This window comes from Paramormyrops kingsleyae, chromosome 3 (genome assembly GCF_048594095.1).
Source record: "Paramormyrops kingsleyae isolate MSU_618 chromosome 3, PKINGS_0.4, whole genome shotgun sequence".
Classification (NCBI taxonomy): Eukaryota; Metazoa; Chordata; class Actinopteri; order Osteoglossiformes; family Mormyridae; genus Paramormyrops; species Paramormyrops kingsleyae.
The window spans coordinates 26,435,078-26,452,221 of record NC_132799.1 but is presented as its reverse complement, the minus strand read 5'-3'; the positions used below and the strand labels follow the sequence as shown (position 1 = coordinate 26,452,221).

At 49.0% G+C, this 17,144-nt stretch overlaps 1 protein-coding gene across 2 annotated transcripts in view; it reads left to right on the top strand.

Moving 5' to 3' along the window:
* LOC111857075 (metabotropic glutamate receptor 8-like) overlaps window positions 1-17,144 on the top strand; it is a 116,432-nt gene that overhangs the window by 27,442 nt on the left and 71,846 nt on the right. For both annotated transcript variants that reach the window (XM_023837580.2, XM_023837574.2), the window contains exon 3: window positions 11,284-11,500. In XM_023837580.2, the coding sequence (XP_023693348.2) occupies window positions 11,284-11,500 (217 nt within the window). The remainder of the gene's footprint in view (window positions 1-11,283; window positions 11,501-17,144) is intronic.

The following is a 17,144-nucleotide window of genomic DNA, read 5'->3' as shown; positions in this document are numbered from 1 at the left end:
GGGTGTCGCCCTGCAGAGGACAGACGGGTGATATTTTCCAACATAAACGTGCTGGATCTCAGGAGGAAGAGAACCTCCTGGTGTTTTCACTAACGTCCCATATGTGGGACCATCAGGCAAGCAGACTAAAGACTTAAGTGTCCATCATGTGAGCAGGTCATTAAGGCAGACGTTTACCTGCACCTACGGGGGTGTGGGTCTGACTTCCTCAGACGAAGCTGAGAGACGTCTGTGGTGTAGGTCACCAAGGGGACCCTGCATTAGTAATATAACCCATCCAACCATCTTCTGCACCCACTTCTCCTACTCAGGGGGAGCCTATCACAGAGGCTACAGGCACAAGGCAGGATAGGGTACCAACCTATCGCGGGCTACACACTGGTCTGTAAGTATATGTTTGTGGGGACTCTCCATTCATTTCCTTGGGGAATACTCTAATCCCAACATGATGACCTTAACTCCTACCAAGCCCTAACCTTAACCATAAGTGAACAAACAAACAATTCAAGGCATTTTTTTATTGCATTCATAGATCTTTGTGGGGACCTGAAAAATAGTCCCCACAATGTCAAAATAACAAGTTTTTATTACATTGTGGGGAACATTTGGTCTCCTCAATGTAATAAAAGCATAATAAACACACACACACACACACACACACACACACACCTTTGGACAGTTTGGTACCTCCAATTAACCTCAGCATGCTTTTGGACTGTGGGGGGGGGGGGCATGGCAGAGACTCGAACGCTTGTCTCAGTGCTCAGGTGAGCAACAGTGCTAACCGCTGCACCACCGCGCCTCCCCCAGTACTGTCATGTAGTCATAGAAATAATAGTATTAATAATAATAATTATTATTTTATTATTATGATATATTACTGTATTATTATTGTTGTTACTATATATTTGTTATTTTTATTGTTGTTGTTACTAAGTCATCTGGATGTGCTTGTTCCCCCGAGCTCAGTGCATGTTTTCTTCCATTCCTCACCTCCTGTGCTTCCTAACAGCCTTGAGTTTTTCTGACTTTATTCTTCCCGCTGTGAAGCACGGATCTCCCTCAAGGCCGGTGCTTTGATAACTGAGCTGCGTGTCAGGGTGGGGGCAGGAAATTGAGGCGGTCTGACACATACCCTTACGTTGCTGGGCGGTCTGCATGACGGTGCACCAGCACAGCATCACGGCCCAGTCTATAGGCAGAGGGATGAGTGAAACGGAAAGAGGGCGGGAACTTTGTAGGCAGATGAGCCAATCGGCAAGCTTGGGAGACGTCCTCCACTTTCCCATTGTTTTATTAGTCTGTCAGTCAAGAATGAGAGTTTCTGTGGTTATGATTCTACCTTGATATTGAGGTTGAGTTAGGAGTTTGTAATTGTGAGGACGTAGTTTCAACACTCAACCAAAAACAAATTTAGTACTTACCAAGGAGAGCCACCTGTAATGTGGTCACTGTTTGTGTGTAGTCCGCACTGTAGTCCGCACTGTAGTCCTCCTGGACATGTTTTCCCCAACTGTAGTGTGGAGCAAAGTACTTAACAGGAATATCCTTACATAATCGTGTAAATGGGGGAAACGCTCTCGCCGTCTGCTAAACAAATAAGTTATTCAGCCGATTAAGCTGTACTACAGAAAGCGGAAAAGAGATTTCTTTTTTTTTTTGAGAAATCTGTTGTCTTCTCAGAATCCTCTCATGCGCTGATTAATTCTTTGTGCAGGACTGGTTCTTGTAGGTTCATAAAGACTAGCAGTCTTACGTCATACAGGCACTTTCTGTGAAATGATTGAATTATTCAGATTGCGCCTGTGGGTAATATTGGGTCATCGTGGCTGTATTTGCTTTTCTCAGAACAAAACGATGGGCAGGGGCCTCGGCATCATGCACGATGTGTCAGGATCAGCACACTGCTCCTCACCAGCTGTGCCAGCGGTTAGTGTGTGAGAGTGTGGCCTGGTTTCACCGGTGGCCAGGGGTTCGAGGCTAGGTGGGCAGTGAAATGTCACGTTAGTGTTACGAAAGTCGGATTGACCTTCCTGCACGATCCAAGACCGCTTATAGCAAAAAACACATAAGCCAAAAATACACTAGTAAAACGTACGAAAGAACACGTTACTAAACCACTGAAAAGATTCAGTGTTAATTTACTTGCAGGTGCATGTTGCCTTTTTGCATTAGGGATTCCGTAAACACTGTGTATCTTGGAAACTTTTTGCGTAAGTCCGGATGTGCTTAAGTCGAAGTTACATAAGTCAATAGCTGCCTGTGTATGTATATAGCAGTGGTAGTAAACATTAAGCCAAAAGAGGTAAATGTCAAAGTTCTCTTTGACAAGTAATTTTTGCATTTAAATGGTCCTCAGAAAGTTTGCAACTTTTTAAACTACAAGTTCAGTTCATTGCAGCTTTATTTATTTATATGGCACTTTTAATAATGAGCATTTGCACTCTGCGGAATCCAGGCCTGTGTTCCCCAGAGAGAGAGAGAGAGAGCCTGAGGCTACAGTGTTAGGAAAACTGCCCTCAGAGAGAAGAGGAGACCCAGGGAGGAAGCAGATTCTGGGGAGAAGCCTGTCCAGGCTGGTACCAGGCAGTATCAGTTCACATGAATTAGTGGGTGGTAACTGCAGGCAGATGGCGGGGCAACTCAGGCAGGCAGGCAGGTAAGTAGGTGTTAGGCAGGCCGGTGCTAGACAGGCAGGCAGGCAGACAGGCAGAGGCAGGTGTTAGGCAGGCCGGCAGGCAGACAGGCAGGCAGATAGACAGGCAGACAGGCAGAGAGGCAGGTAGACAGGCAGGTGCTATGCTGACATTCATCATAGCTGGTTGCTCCCATCCATGGTGCTGGAGGGGACAGAAAGACTCTGCAGGCCCACCATGTGTAATTCCCTGGCCCAGGACAAAATTGCTTCAAACAGGCCCCCATGAGAGACAGCCCTTCTCACCTGGGCCCTCTCCTGCCCCCGGGAACAGCCTTCCCCAGAGTTGGTGGGCCTGGGATTGGGCCCTAACTCAACACAACCCCCCCGATTCTACACACCCCTTTCCAAGCAGTCATGACTTCAGCTCCCTCTCTCTCTCTCCCGCTCTCTGATGGGATGATGGTCTTTATTCGCCCTCAGAAATGCGACATAACCCTTCACGATGACCCTCTGTCAATGCCACATACACGGTGCCGATGGCTCTCATCATCATTCCGATATAAACAGTGATTAACCCCTCGATAATTTAATATATCACACTTGCCATTAATACGTCTCAGGTTTCTCCATAGTAATTATCACCGTTTAGCTGCTAATTTTAGTCATCACCAGAATGGAGCAGGAACTCTCCTCTCGATTTTATCTTTCGTTGCTATTTACAGCAATTCTTGCTCATTAAATTACACTGCACATTACATTAATTAACGTTTTTGCAAAAATTATCATTCCAATAATTGAAGTGTATCTGGGAAGTTGGAGGGAACGCAGTGTTTGAGACCCCAAAGGACTGGGCTCAGGAGGGAGTGGTGAATGCCTCTCGCCGTGGCTGCATTTCCTGCCTCTCGCCGTGGCTACATTTCCTGCCTCTCGCCGTGGCTGCATTTCCTGCCTCTCACCATGGCTACATAAAGCGGTTAATTATCTCTGATTTTGGCTACCTGAGCGTCTGATGAATCCTCGTGGCCACGCGGCTTTCAAAAACACATCGATCAGCCACACCCCACCCTGTTAAAGACAGGTGGCTCATTCTTACAAGGTCTCGCTGTAATCCAATTGCAACGCGGCATATACGGCACCTCATTGGGAAAAATCACATTAAACGTATCACATTCTGCTGAGTGTGAGTTCTGCGTCCTATTTGCCAGTACAAACGTGATTCTTGCTTAGGAGGATGGCCGCGGAGGTGATGTTGCTGGGATCTTCTGTGTGATCCTGCCAGATTTAATTTAAACTAACTGGACCGTAGTTCTGTGTGGTGGACTGCGTCGACCTGTTTGGCTAATTTATTTCTGCTCGTTGTGTCTTCAGCTTCGTCTTTTAGCACGGACGGGGAGATCAAGCGCGTAATTCCTGCAGGAGCCGTCCGTCACCATCTCTGATGTCTGCGATCACGCTGGTGAGAGTGCAGTAACGCAGAGACTCGTTAAGTACCGGCTCGCTCTGCAGCTCTGTTCCGACGGGCTCTGCCGTTAGGACTTCTGCTGATTTTGAGGATATCTCAGTAGTGGGAGGTAGTGGTGTGAAACACCTTCTGGAAAGTTCCGGAACCCTCAGAGTGAGTCATACGAAGGGACGGTGGGCGCCAGGCAATGGCCTGCTATTGGCTGCACTGGTTGATGTCGTGTGTGTCTGCGCGTGTGTGCGTGATCCTGGAGTGATGAGTCATGGGATACCATCTCTCGTGGGCACTCCAGGCGTAGCGGAGATTCTGGTTTTAGATAGCGGTGAATCCCACGAGAGGCTTACAGAAGAGATGTGTTCAAAATGTACCTTTATCTTTAAAAGGAAAGATGCATTTGGATAAGAAACAGACGTAAGGGGATCACTGATTTATTAAAGCAATACATTACAGAGTTATACCTCCCAGCAGTGTACCCACAATCCCTAGCACCTGTGAACATTTTCCTGTCACATCCGGATCAGCTGCCGGGTGCAGGAGCCCTGAGGCAGGAGGTCCAGCCACACCACAGCGAGGCCTGGTTACTGGTTACACCGCCATCGCAGGCGAGAGTGACTGGTCTGCATGTCCTGCTGCAACAGTGCCGAGAGGATTGCCATGGATTTGCATCAGTTCAGGGAAATATGGTGAAGGCTGCCTCTGACTCGCAGCTCAGGGCAGAACGGCGGATGGTGCCAGATTCCCAGAACAAGCAGACCCGTCTCCTGGTGGATGACATCAGCTTAGGGAGGCCGGTATCTGCTATTGAAAAACCGAACCAAATCGGAATTAAAGGGCGATCCGTCCTCTTTCTCTCTACATGCTCTGGGAAATTAGTTGGCCGTTTTATTTTTGCAAACCAAATGAGAGGAATTATCACAGCGACTCGTCTGGGCGAATCTGTCCGCAGTGAGTCTCTCCACTGACAGAACTGTAGAGCCCTCGCTGTTTCAGAAAAAAAATCCTTCCCGGGACCTATGTCGGAATAATCTGAAGTCACGCTAGGCCTCCATCTGATTCCTTTGCTCCCCCCAATGCCAAGATAAGAAAGACTTCAATTCTACTTCTCAAAGGGACTGGCGTTAGACTCGGATACCTCCGGTCCCACTCACATCCCACGGACTTTAGCTTCAGATACCTGCGCCCCCCCCCACATCCCATGGACGTTGGACTCGGACACCTCATGATCCCCCCACATCCCCCGGACGTTAGCCTCGGACACCTCATGTCCCCCCACATCCCCCGGACGTTAGCCTTGGGACATGTTTTTCTACTTAAGTGTTTTTTTCAGCCATCTGAGGTTTAAGACCTGTGTTGCACACATAATTTATCCGCACAAAGACCAAATCTGCCTCTAGAGAAGCCATTTAGAAATCAATATGTGATGTAAATCAGGAAGCGCTGTGCTATAAAAGCAGAATCCACGCAACATGTGGTGATGTTCCTTTTAAATTCTGATTTCTCTGCTCGATACAGGGTGACATCTGAGTGATCACCCGCCTTGAGCAGCAGCCTGGTATAATAAGTGGCCCTTATTCCCTCACAGGCGATGTCCTCCTACTTCGGTGGGGGAGCGAGCTGCAGGGGGCGCTAGGCTGAGTCCAGCACGGCAAAGGCGGACCCTAGCGTGACTTTGATCCGGATCGGCTTTGATGTGGGCGTTTCAGGAACTGAAAGACTGTCGGCATCAATTTCCAGGCTGGGAGCGTGAAAAATCGAGTGGGTAGCTCAGGACCTGATAGCCCAACGGCATGCTACAGACCGTGAGCATCCATGCTTAGAACGGGCGCACTAGGGTGTTTGGGGCGGTGAGGGGGTGGGGGGGGGGAGCGATGGGCGTCATGACAGATCAAAGATGGATGTCATTTGTTAGAATCCAAAAGCTGGCATGTTAATTTTCATCAGCCTGCTGAGACTGACAGCTGTTCCAACCAATCAGATTTCCTCAGTGAGCCAGAGCCGGGGGCTTGGCATCCCTAGGCTAGTTGAGCCACTTCTGATGCTATCGGTGGCCCTTCTCCCCCCCCCCAGCCCCCCGAAGAACATCCGTTCTGTGTTTTCCTGGCAGTGTGTGATGACAGCTGACCGGTGGGTTTGGCCCGCCATCATGGCGGGCGTGAGAGGTCGCCCGCGGTCACTATCACATTACGGCAAAGCGTGTCGAGGTGGCTGGTGCCCCGTGCCTATTAAACCGCCAGGAGCCCCACAGAGAATCACCGGTTGACCCCATGCCTGCATGTTTACATTGACTGAATTTTGACGACGTGCTAGTTTTGTGTGGCATCAGAGTTACTGCATAAAGCAAAATATAAAAATCACACTGAAGCGTAAGTGGCTGCAGTCGCCAAGGGAGAAGCTGCATAACCCCTCACATGGTGCAAGGAAGGAGGATCCACCATATTGTCAGGATCTGCTGAGACAGCGTGGGGAGGAGCGAACAAGTACAGAAGAGCAGGGTTGACCTGGGACATTTTGAGGGGCAGGTGCTGAAAGGTTAAAAAACGGGGGGACTCTGTACAGTACGCACAAGTTCAGGCAAAACAGACAGGCACTCCCCCCCCCTCCCCCCACATGTATTTGCCCGCTCGTCAATAGATACCCAGTTTATTTAGTGGGCTTAGATCTACTGCTTGCTACATTTGAGTCTTTGTCTCATTCGAGTTTTTGTCGTGTTTGAGTCTTTGTCATGTTTGAGTCTTTGTCTCATTCGAGTTTTTGTCGTGTTTGAGTCTTTGTCTCATTGGAGTTTTTGTCGTGTTTGAGTCTTTCTCATTCGAGTTTTTCTCGTGTTTGAGTCTTTGTCGTGTTTGAGTCTTTGTCTCATTCGAGTTTTTGTCGTGTTTGAGTCTTTGTCTCATTGGAGTTTTTGTCGTGTTTGAGTCTTTCTCATTCGAGTTTTTGTCGTGTTTGAGTCTTTGTCTCATTCGAGTTTTTATCGTGTTTGAGTCTTTGTCTCATTCGAGTTTTTTTCGTGTTTGAGTCTTTCTCATTCGAGTTTTTGTCGTGTTTGAGTCTTTGTCTCATTGGAGTTTTTGTCGTGTTTGAGTCTTTGTCTCATTCGAGTTTTTGTCAAGTTTGAGTCTTTGTCTCATTCGAGTTTTTGTCAAGTTTGAGTCTTTGTCTCATTCGAGTTTTTGTCGTGTTTGAGTCTTTGTCGTGTTTGAGTCTTTGTCTCATTCGAGTCTTTTCTCATTCGAGTTTTTGTCGTGTTTGAGTCTTTGTCTCATTCGAGTCTTTTCTCATTCGAGTCTTTGTCGTGTTTGAGTCTTTGTCTCATTCGAGTCTTTGTCTCATTCTATCCTCACTTCGTTTGAGCATCACAAGCTGGGTAACAGAAACTGCGGCCAACCGGTGGCCTTGCAGTTAGGGCTGGGGCCAATGTGGCAGGTGAGTGTGGGTCCTGTCTGCTGTCATCCACGTCTGCAGGTTGAGAGTCACACTAACACCAGGGGACTACTTTAAGGGCTGTGGGGTAAAAGTCTCCACCCAGATCAGCAGTGAGTCCTTAGTCTCAGGAGCGCTTAGGCTAGTCTTGCTTTCATAAAAATATTCTGATTGCAGAAGGAAAAATGATTCGTTCAGAGAAACAACCAATCAGATTGTAGAGGAGGTGGGTCCAAGCAACTAGAGGAGGCTGGACCAACCAATCAGATATCTTGGTCCTGCCTCCTTTAGTTGCTTGGATCCACCTTCTCTACAATTTGATTGGTTGCATCTCTGAATCAATTATTTTTCCTTCTGCCCTCAGAACATTTTTGTGTAAGTAAAATTCCCATGACCCTCAGGAGCAAAGGGTAACATATATAAATATTAACAAGGCCGGTAAGCATGGGGCAGGATGGGTAAGTGTGGGATAGTTATTCGCCATTGGTGTCACCTTCTTCAGCTGTGCTCATCCGGGCTGTCAAGCCATTGGTTCTTTTTTTAAGTCCAAACTGGTCGTGATTCTGTGTTCATTTAGGTCATGTGATCACACAACATGTGAATTCTAGCTGCACCACGATTCTGCGGTGTCTGGATCTTCCACAGTTGTGTTTTGCTCTCCCAGGCTATCCAGCCAGGTTTCTCGCCCCAAAGGGCCCGTTTCCTTCCGGGGGGACTTCTCACGGTCCAGGGGGACCAGTTAGTTCATGGTTCTGGTAAGCTGGTCCTTTTGGTTTGGGTGGGAAGGGGGGGTAGTCATCTCATCCAGGATTCACTGTCGCACAAGAAGTGAGGCGTTTGCTACCCATAATCCAACACCAGGAGGACCAGGAGACCATAGGCTGGGCATGGAGATGGGGGAGAAGAGGAGCAAGGGATGGAGAGTGGAGTGATATGGGTGGGAGGAAGGGAGAGGAAGAGGAGTGAGAGGTAGATGGGGAGTGAGCAGGAGAGGTAAGAGAGAAAGAAAGAGAGGAAGATGCAGATGAAGAGAGAATCAGGAAAGAGAGAACAGGGGAGGGAGACGGATTGTGAGAAAGAGTGAGGTGGAAGGAGAGAGAGGCCAAGTCTCTACTGTGTTTTAAATGAACACTGACAAACATGCTCGACTGTTTTTATTGAGTAACGATTGTCTTCATCACTGTCATCACCATCCTCCGTGTGTACAGCGTTTCATTGCCGTGGCAAGCCACGCCCATCGCGGCCCATTCCGGCATCTCACAGTACGGGTGCGAGAGTTGGGTTAATTGCTGCCACTGGAGCGCCATCTATCACCCTAATGCGGCATCTCAGGCTGTGGCCACTCTATCCACCAGTGACTGCTGAGAGCGGTGGGTGGAGGTGGATTGGGGGAATAAATCATTGCTAGATCCCCCAGACGGAGGACATAAATAACCTATGTCCGGCGGGGAGGGGGCTATAGAATCGACAAGTCTCAGTAAAAACTTTGGTGTTCTTTATGCTTGAAGATGCTACCTCCTTCCCCCCACCCTACCAGTGTCTCCTGGCTCCCTGGGAGGGGGGACATCTGGACGTCCACAGTAGCTGTGAAAAATTAGCCCCTGATTTATCGCTCCGCGCGTTTTCTCCGTGTGCAAGCTGCAGCCCTAAGTCACATGACCACGCTGCGGTCTGTTCGAGATGCCCGCGACAACTATTAGATTACCACGCGCCGTGAATGTAATTACGCCGCGTTGACGTAAGTGCCGAGATTGTTATCCTCCCGGCTGCGAGACTGCTAGTTTGCTGAAATTGCCACTTTCAGAAATATTTCGCGGGTTGATGTGAAACGTTTCCAGAAGTTTCTCGAACAGACGGCTGTGAGGAGTGCGTGTTCGCTGCATGCTGGAGTTCAGCTGTCGAGACAGGCTGCGGAATCACCCATCTGGGAGAAGTGGGCAGAGGAGGGATAGCACCAGTCCCTCATGTGGGGCTCTGGAAGTTTCCGTGGGCCGTTCTATGCTGTGCGGGGGCTGATGAGGAGCTCTACCACTCATGGTCTTCTGCTGACTTTAATTTTTCCTTGAATTTTTCAACAAACAAACTAATGAGACAGCAAAAGTGGCATTAAAATTGTCAGTCTTCAAACACATTTCTAAATTACATTGCATGATGGTCCTTGCTTCCCCGTGCCACATTAAAAGTGTAGCCCCTGCGGCCATCTCAGATCGCTGTCCTGTCCATGCAGTTACAAAGTGGCCCAGCTGGGGGCGTGGCAGTTAAGGCTTGCTGATTCAAGTCATCTAGTGGGGTGGGCTTAGAGCGTTTTGGAGTGTAGGATATGCACCCTGACAACATTCATAATAATAATTTGGCTGCATACTCCTGTATCGAGTGGAAAAAAAACTTTCTAAATATTTCAAGAAAAATGTTAATTTTATTCATCTTGAGTGAAATTTTTAGACTGAAAAGGAAATGGATTCTGGTGAATATTGTTATTTATTAGTAGTTCATATTCCCTTTTGATGACATTATGAATATTTAATTTGTTCTGGTGTTAGTGGGTACCCGAGCTGCTTCAGCCCATAAAGGCATCCTGCATGGATGCTGGAATCAGCTCAGATTGGTCCTGATCCTGGTCCTGATCCTGATCCTGTCCATATTACAGACAGGAAATACCTGAATTTCAGCCTAGTGGCTGGTTACTTGTTTTATTTAGTGGCTGCTTTTATCCAGTTTCACATCCAGCTTTTGAGAAAGATGTGTCACCTGGTCCCTGAAGTGATAGAGGGCCTGACGGTGAAATCACTCTGCTGACTCTGGGTTTTGAACCAGCGACCTTCTGAGCAGAGGCACAGTGTCCTAACCTGCCAAACCCCACACCACGTCCTGCTGATGTGTCTTAGACATCTGAATCCATTTGGAATCTGACCCAGGTCCATGTGGTGGCTGGTCTGGTTAAACATCTGAAAGATGGCCGTCTCAGGAGCAGCCTGCTGCGTCTCACTCCCCCTGACGCCGGGACAGCCGGAGATGGTCAGCTTTTGAAACAATAATATTTATTGTCACCTATTCCGTATTTTTTGATTCTATCAGTTTACCTACTTGCCAGCATTATATGTATTATTCATGTTCCCGCAGTCAGTAAACTTATGAAATCTGTCACAGATATGGTAATGTCTGCTTGGGTGGGTGAACTTTGCCGAAGTTCAGGAAGAGCTATATTAAAAATGGGAAAAGTGAAAATAAACCCATCTTGCTGCCCGGAGCTGAGGTGGTCTGTGAAGTCTGTGTCCCTGTAAGTGTCCGGTCGTCGTCTCTGTTGTAGTTGTTTTTGTGTTTTGACCATGTGCGGCGGTGCGCAAGCTCCTGAGGTTCCTGTGACCTCTCCCGCGACCTGCGGCCTGCTGTCTGGCTGCCCCCCCCCACCGCCCCCCTGACCCCGTGTCAGTCGCTCAGTCGCTGGCCCCCCCTGTCTCACCGAATCTGGCCCGTCTTCCCCTCCTAGCAGGCCACCCGGCCATCTGGCCACGCCGACATGCCTCCTCGGGGCCGGTGCTCTCTCTGTTTACCCTTCTGTCTGTCCGTCACGCAGATAGATTCCTGTCCTCGCTGTCCTTAGCCGTATCCTGACACCCGGCGTCCATCCCACCAGGCCACTGATTGATTTCCCCTCCGTTCTCCGTTGCTTCCTGTCTGTACTGCGTACGCTCTCTGGTATATCGGCATCTTTTTTCCACCCCTGCCTGTTCTGGACTAACCCCCCCCCCCCGCTTTTCTACAGATACCTCAGATCAGCTATGCATCCACGGCCCCCGAGCTCAGCGACAACACCCGCTACGACTTCTTCTCACGCGTGGTGCCGCCCGACTCCTACCAGGCACAGGCCATGCTGGACATCGTCATGGCGATGGGCTGGACCTACGTCTCCACCCTGGCGTCGGAGGGCAACTACGGCGAGAGCGGCGTGGAGGCCTTTGTGCAGATCTCCCGGGAGTCTGGTAGGTGGGGTGGGGGGGGGGGGCAGCGGGGGATGGGGGGTAGAGATACACTGAGGGTCCCTTTGTTGGATGCTGTGACCATGCCGCAAAGCTTCAGGACCTTCCTGAACCCCCAATGAAGCTCTTCTGCTTAAATCTCGCAGCCCCCCCCCCCCCCCCCCCACCACGTCCCTACGTTGGCGACTCGCAGTATGTCTTAATATCCCTTGGTGGCTTCAGCCAGGGGTCTAAACCCCGATCGCTCAGCTTCGTTCTCCCGGCCCGATTAGCCTTGGCGGGCCCTCAGAATTCGGCGCACGGTTCCAGATGAGATCGGCCCTGTCAGCTTACAGATCGGGTATCGCGTTAAGAAGATGACCGGACCTGGAACAGGTACATCCGTCTATTGACAGGACAGTGACAGCTGAAATAGAGGCAACGCGCCTCGCTTTGTGTCCCCAAAATGAAGCTGTCGCTGAAAGGCCACACTAATCAATTCCTCGCTCATCACCTGCCACGGGCTGCAGGTGGCGCCGTGGGGGTCTGGCGTCACTGAACTGGGCTGATCTTATGCTAGAACTGCTTACATTGCAAAGGTATATGGCAACGGTAAATGGTCTAAGCCAGGGTGTGCTCTACCCCAGGCAAAGCTTACTTGGGAGCTCCCTACCAAGCAAATTGATGATCATTCCACCTTCTCCGCAACACAAGTAATTTGGGATCCCTAGGCAGCTGCTGCTTCTTCCTCTAGATGGAGCTATGGAGCCAGCCATGTTTATGTCTATATTTTTTCATGAATCTGTCTGGACCCCGTCGTACTGATCGGACCCTAGGCGGCTGCCTAGTTTCCCTACCCCTGTATCTCTCCCAGTGAAAATGAAAACCACTCTAGTTTCTCTGTTCTGGGTCAAAGGTCAAGATGTCTGGGCTGATGGTCTCACTGGGAGAGGCAGAGGGAACGGGGAGAGGGAAGGCGGGGGGCATTTCACAAGGACAAGATGACTGGGCTGAGCAGGCCGTGACCCCACGATTGGCCTCCCTCGCTGGTCTGGGGGGTGTCGGGGGGGTTAGATAGCATGGGAAAGATTTCTGAGCGTAGAAATCCTCCCCGAGATCCCTGTCAGCGCGAGTCCGACAGATGCGGAGCTTGGGGTGGATGAGAGGGTGACAACAACGGATTTAATGGGGATCCAATTAGCCCATCGGGGGGCTGGGGGATGGCAATAAGGTGCCCCGGTGGAAGTAAAAATAATAAATAACCATCACCTGCATATGAAAGCCGTTTGTCGCGTCCCGTGCGCAGATTGACCTACCTCCGATACGCCATCGACTTTATTACTCTAAATTAATTTGATATTTATTTGCCTTTTTCCAGGGGGCGTGAAAATAAAGGCTCCCGGATCAGTGGTAATTATTCTGTACACACAAAATACAAATTGAAGAGGAATAGATGAGGTTTATTAAATCATCGTGGGTGGAGGGTAGAGAAGGCGTTGATGAATTGTTATAACCCAAATTTGAAAAATCCTGGGATTTCCTTCAAAATATATACAACTAAACAGGGAAATTATGTTGGGAAAATGTGGACTATCTGCTGAGCCAATAAGTTAATATGACAAGAAGCAAAGTTTTGATTCTTGCCTGATTAGTGGATAGAAATGAAGATCTGTGGTTGGGGTTACTTCGGGCTACCAATCATGGCCCGTTGTTGGTTATTTCACTAGTTTTCATTTTGGGAAATCTGGCAGTGATTGACAGAGCATTATAATCTTGCCCATGGAGTTTCCGTCCCATTGTGGATAGCGCATACAGCAGGGTCACGACTCAAATTTGGGTCCCGGCAAGTTCTGAAATGGTCACGAGCTCCTACACTGATCCACAATCAGATTTCCCAACTCCAATCCTAGAATTAACCTATAGAAATGGGTCTTGGGTCTGCAACTGCGTAGTGCAATACTAGTGAACACTCAACCAATCCAAAAGGCCAAACCACAGATGCTTAATTTAAAGTTCACTGGTACATCCAATCAGATTTGTGTGACAGGCATTGATTGGCGTAAACTTCAGAGTGCACTGTGTGCTTGATATTAGTGTTAATTTAAACCTGTAGTTGACATAGAGTCGCTAATGAGCTGGCATGGTAAAAATTGGGTTGAGAACCATTGGCGTACAGGATGGTTCAACGAAAGTTGAACCTGTCATTTAGTGGTTGGCATGCTGTGGTGACACTGCCGAGGAATGGGATTGGCCTTCACGCCTTGGCAAAGTGCATACCAAACTTTAAAATCAGCTTTGTGAGGGGCGGCATTGTAAGCTGTAGAGAGAGCAGTATGAACCTGCCGTTAGCCGTCGGCTTGGGGGTGAGGTGTTGGGTTTTATTTCAGCAGAGCTGTTGGATTTCACGCTGGAGGTTGGATACCGGACACGACGGGCGCAGCCCATCTGCTCCGCCCCAGACTTGTTAATGAGTCCTGACCGCACGTCCCGGCAAGTCAGAAGGTCGAGGGGACACTCTCCGCCCTTTAATTTGGGGTCTGGCCCGTGTGCTTCCGCTTTCGTTGGACATGATGACCTCCGATCCCCCCTAAGCCGGCATTTTTCGTGTTCCTTTAATGGAGGATTACGCTGCTCAGACCTCAGATGAATGTCCCCCCCCCATGGAAAGACTAGAAGAGCCCAACAAGAGGCCGATGACCTTCTCTTATGTGGACGAGGGGGGTTTTGTGAATGTTCCTGCAGGTGCTGTAAAGAAAACACTGACTGCTTAGACTGTCAACTTCTGCTTTTCCTACAGTCAGCTATTGGAGGAGATATAATTAGCAATATCTGTGGTTAAAAAAAGCCAGAACCGACTAAGCATTCCCGGGAAGGTGTGTTTTCTGTCAGTATGGCACTTTGACGCTGTTACTCTGAAGAGATACACAAACTCGATGGCTTCCACTGTACAGCGTAGCCTTCAGAAGAGGGTGACCCGTCAGCCAGTACGCTCATGGGAATTTTACTTACAGAAAAATATTCTGAGGGCAGAAGGAAAAATGACTGGTTCAGAGAGAGAACCTGATTGTGGATCAGCTTGTAGAGGAGGTGGGTCTAAGCAACTAGAGGAGGCGGGACCAACCAATCAGTTGTCTTGGACCCAGGTCCTCTACAATATGATTGGTTATTTTTCTGAACCAATCATTTTTCCTCCTGTCCTTAGAACATGTTTCCATAATTAAAAGTCCCACAAGCAGCTGGTGTTCATGGCTTGGCAGGGATTGTCCACACACTAGTTCCAAACAGACCAGACTCTCTCTCGACTGAGTCCTGCGGCTGTGTGGTGTTCGCCAGACCTGAGTTGAAGGGAAGGGAGGTTGGATGTAAAGCTGTTCCTCTTTCACTCGATGGAGATCACTTTCATAAACATGATGCTCAATTATCAACGTCCGCTTCTTGGTGGGGTTTACTTTGAACAGTCACAGTTGCCCCATTTTTAGAATCAGTACCACTGTCGTCTGCTTCAGTGTGAACCATAACTTCATCTCGGACAATGTTTCAGTCGTCACAAAACCGTACCTCCTGAGTCCATCAGATTGCAGGCTCCTTTTGAAGAAAACGTCCTTAAGAACCAGGTAATCTGAGTACCCGTCTCAAGCGTGTATTCTGTTTCTTCCCCAGTCCTCTACTTCTCCGCCTGGATTTGGTCTCGACAGCCGTGACGACCCGTCAAAGCTCAGCACGCTTTATCCCTGTGACGGATAATCCGTTTTGCTACTGTGCCCGCACTGCCTGAAATTCACACCAGGGGGTGGGAGGGAATCGTCCTGAGGAGCTCAGGGCAACACAACAAGGTTCTACCAGGCCACAGCAAGTCTCAGGTGACCCCCCCCCCCCCATGGAGGACTCTAGCCATGTGTCTGAGTTGGGGGGCACAGAGAAACCTAATCCCCATTCTTCCTGCCTCCCCTCTATGAGCGAGAGAAAAGTAGGATAAAATAAAGCACAATGCTGGAAAGGACAAGCCATTTCACTTTGTTTTTCAGTTTATACAGGAGCTTATAGTTGATACCTCCACTCAGCCTTGGCAAAGCCTGCTGTTCTGAGATCTCTGCAACAATCCCACTCATCCAATAGTGACCAGGGACGTCTCTCCCCATGGGACCCCGATCTCGATGGTGTCCTCAAGTGCTCTCCTATGTGTCTCATCAAATTAAAAGAAAAATCGTCAGGCCGATAAAAATCTCATTGCCCTCACGACTAGGTGTTATCTGTCATGGAACTGGTGTCTGAAAATGGGGAAATGATCTGGCAAGACTGTTCAGGAACTTGGCTTGAGAAAAAGAAGAGGAAGAACGTGCTTGTCGACGCCAATCCGAGTGCGGCTTTGATGGAGGTGCTGCAGAGTGATGGTGCAGATGCCTCACAGGTGTCATCTCTGTTGCTCGATAACCGATGGGTGACCTTTTCTCCTTCATACCCAAAATAACATGATGCAGTCACTGCTACCTCACCTGTTCTGCCTCGTTGCTTTGATGAGGACAGATGGAACGGAAACGTCTATCACGATGTCTGACAATAAGCCCCTCCTCTCAGCTGCACTCAGTAGCGAACAAGTTCTTCGGGCTGACTGGATGGAAAAAGGCAATTCGCTGCTTTCCCAGATGCAATGTCACCTCTCCGAAGACTGATTGATTTGTGACTAAGGAAGAATGAAAATTGGGCAGACATATGCAAGCTCTCCATAACGTCTTTGAAGTCAGGATTTTCACTGCTTTTATTTATTTCTATGCCATCATCGAACTTTTTTCAGGAAAAATAAGTGTTTGACTTTTATGACTCATTCTGTACAGGCAGCTATCGAATAATTTATTATTTATTAAGGTCATGATTGAATAGCACGAAGCATAAAATGCCAATTCGGATTTTCAAAATGAAATCAGCTCCATGGAGATTTACAGGCATGACAAGCAGAAAGAGCACCCGGCCTGGCATGATGTCACATAGTCGGGAGGGGGGGGGGGGGGGGGGGGGGATCAAGGAATACTGAAGTCCAGGTGAAACGCCCTGCACTCTTCATCCGAAAGGTGGGGGTGACCAAGGTTTATGGTCTTGTGCCCCAAATGCTATTGTGCGTTAGTCGATTGCCTGTGCTTGGTGTGTTCCAGTGATGGGGTGTTCCAGTGATGGGGTGTTCCAGTGATGGGGTGTTCCAGTGATGTGCATAGTCTTTTTGATGGGCAGATACTGGAAAAGTGGGGCGTGGGCAACTGGTAAATTTTCACGACCGGGGGGGGGGATTCACCCCGGGTAAATTTTGCCAGATGGTTGGTTATTCAAAAAGAGCACTCGGAACATGAAGAGGGGGTAGGTATTTTCATTCATTCAGGCGAAATGGGCGGGTGCGGCGACGCCCCCATCTACACATGCCTGGTGGGTCGCTGGGTGAGATCTTCCTGTGGTGCTTTGTACTCGAGACAAAAAGGAAGCTGCTCTGGCTGGCAGTGGCCAGTTACGCCGTGATCCCACAGATTTCCTGTTGCAGGGCACAGGAATGTAACACGGTGTGCGTAATCCGGCTCTGCCGGAAAGTTCCGTGCCTGGCCTCTGCAGCTTTGGTTTTCCACTGGTTTCTGGTCTTGTAACCGGGGTCCAAAAAACCCCTTAGTAACAGCAAACTGCCTAGCTA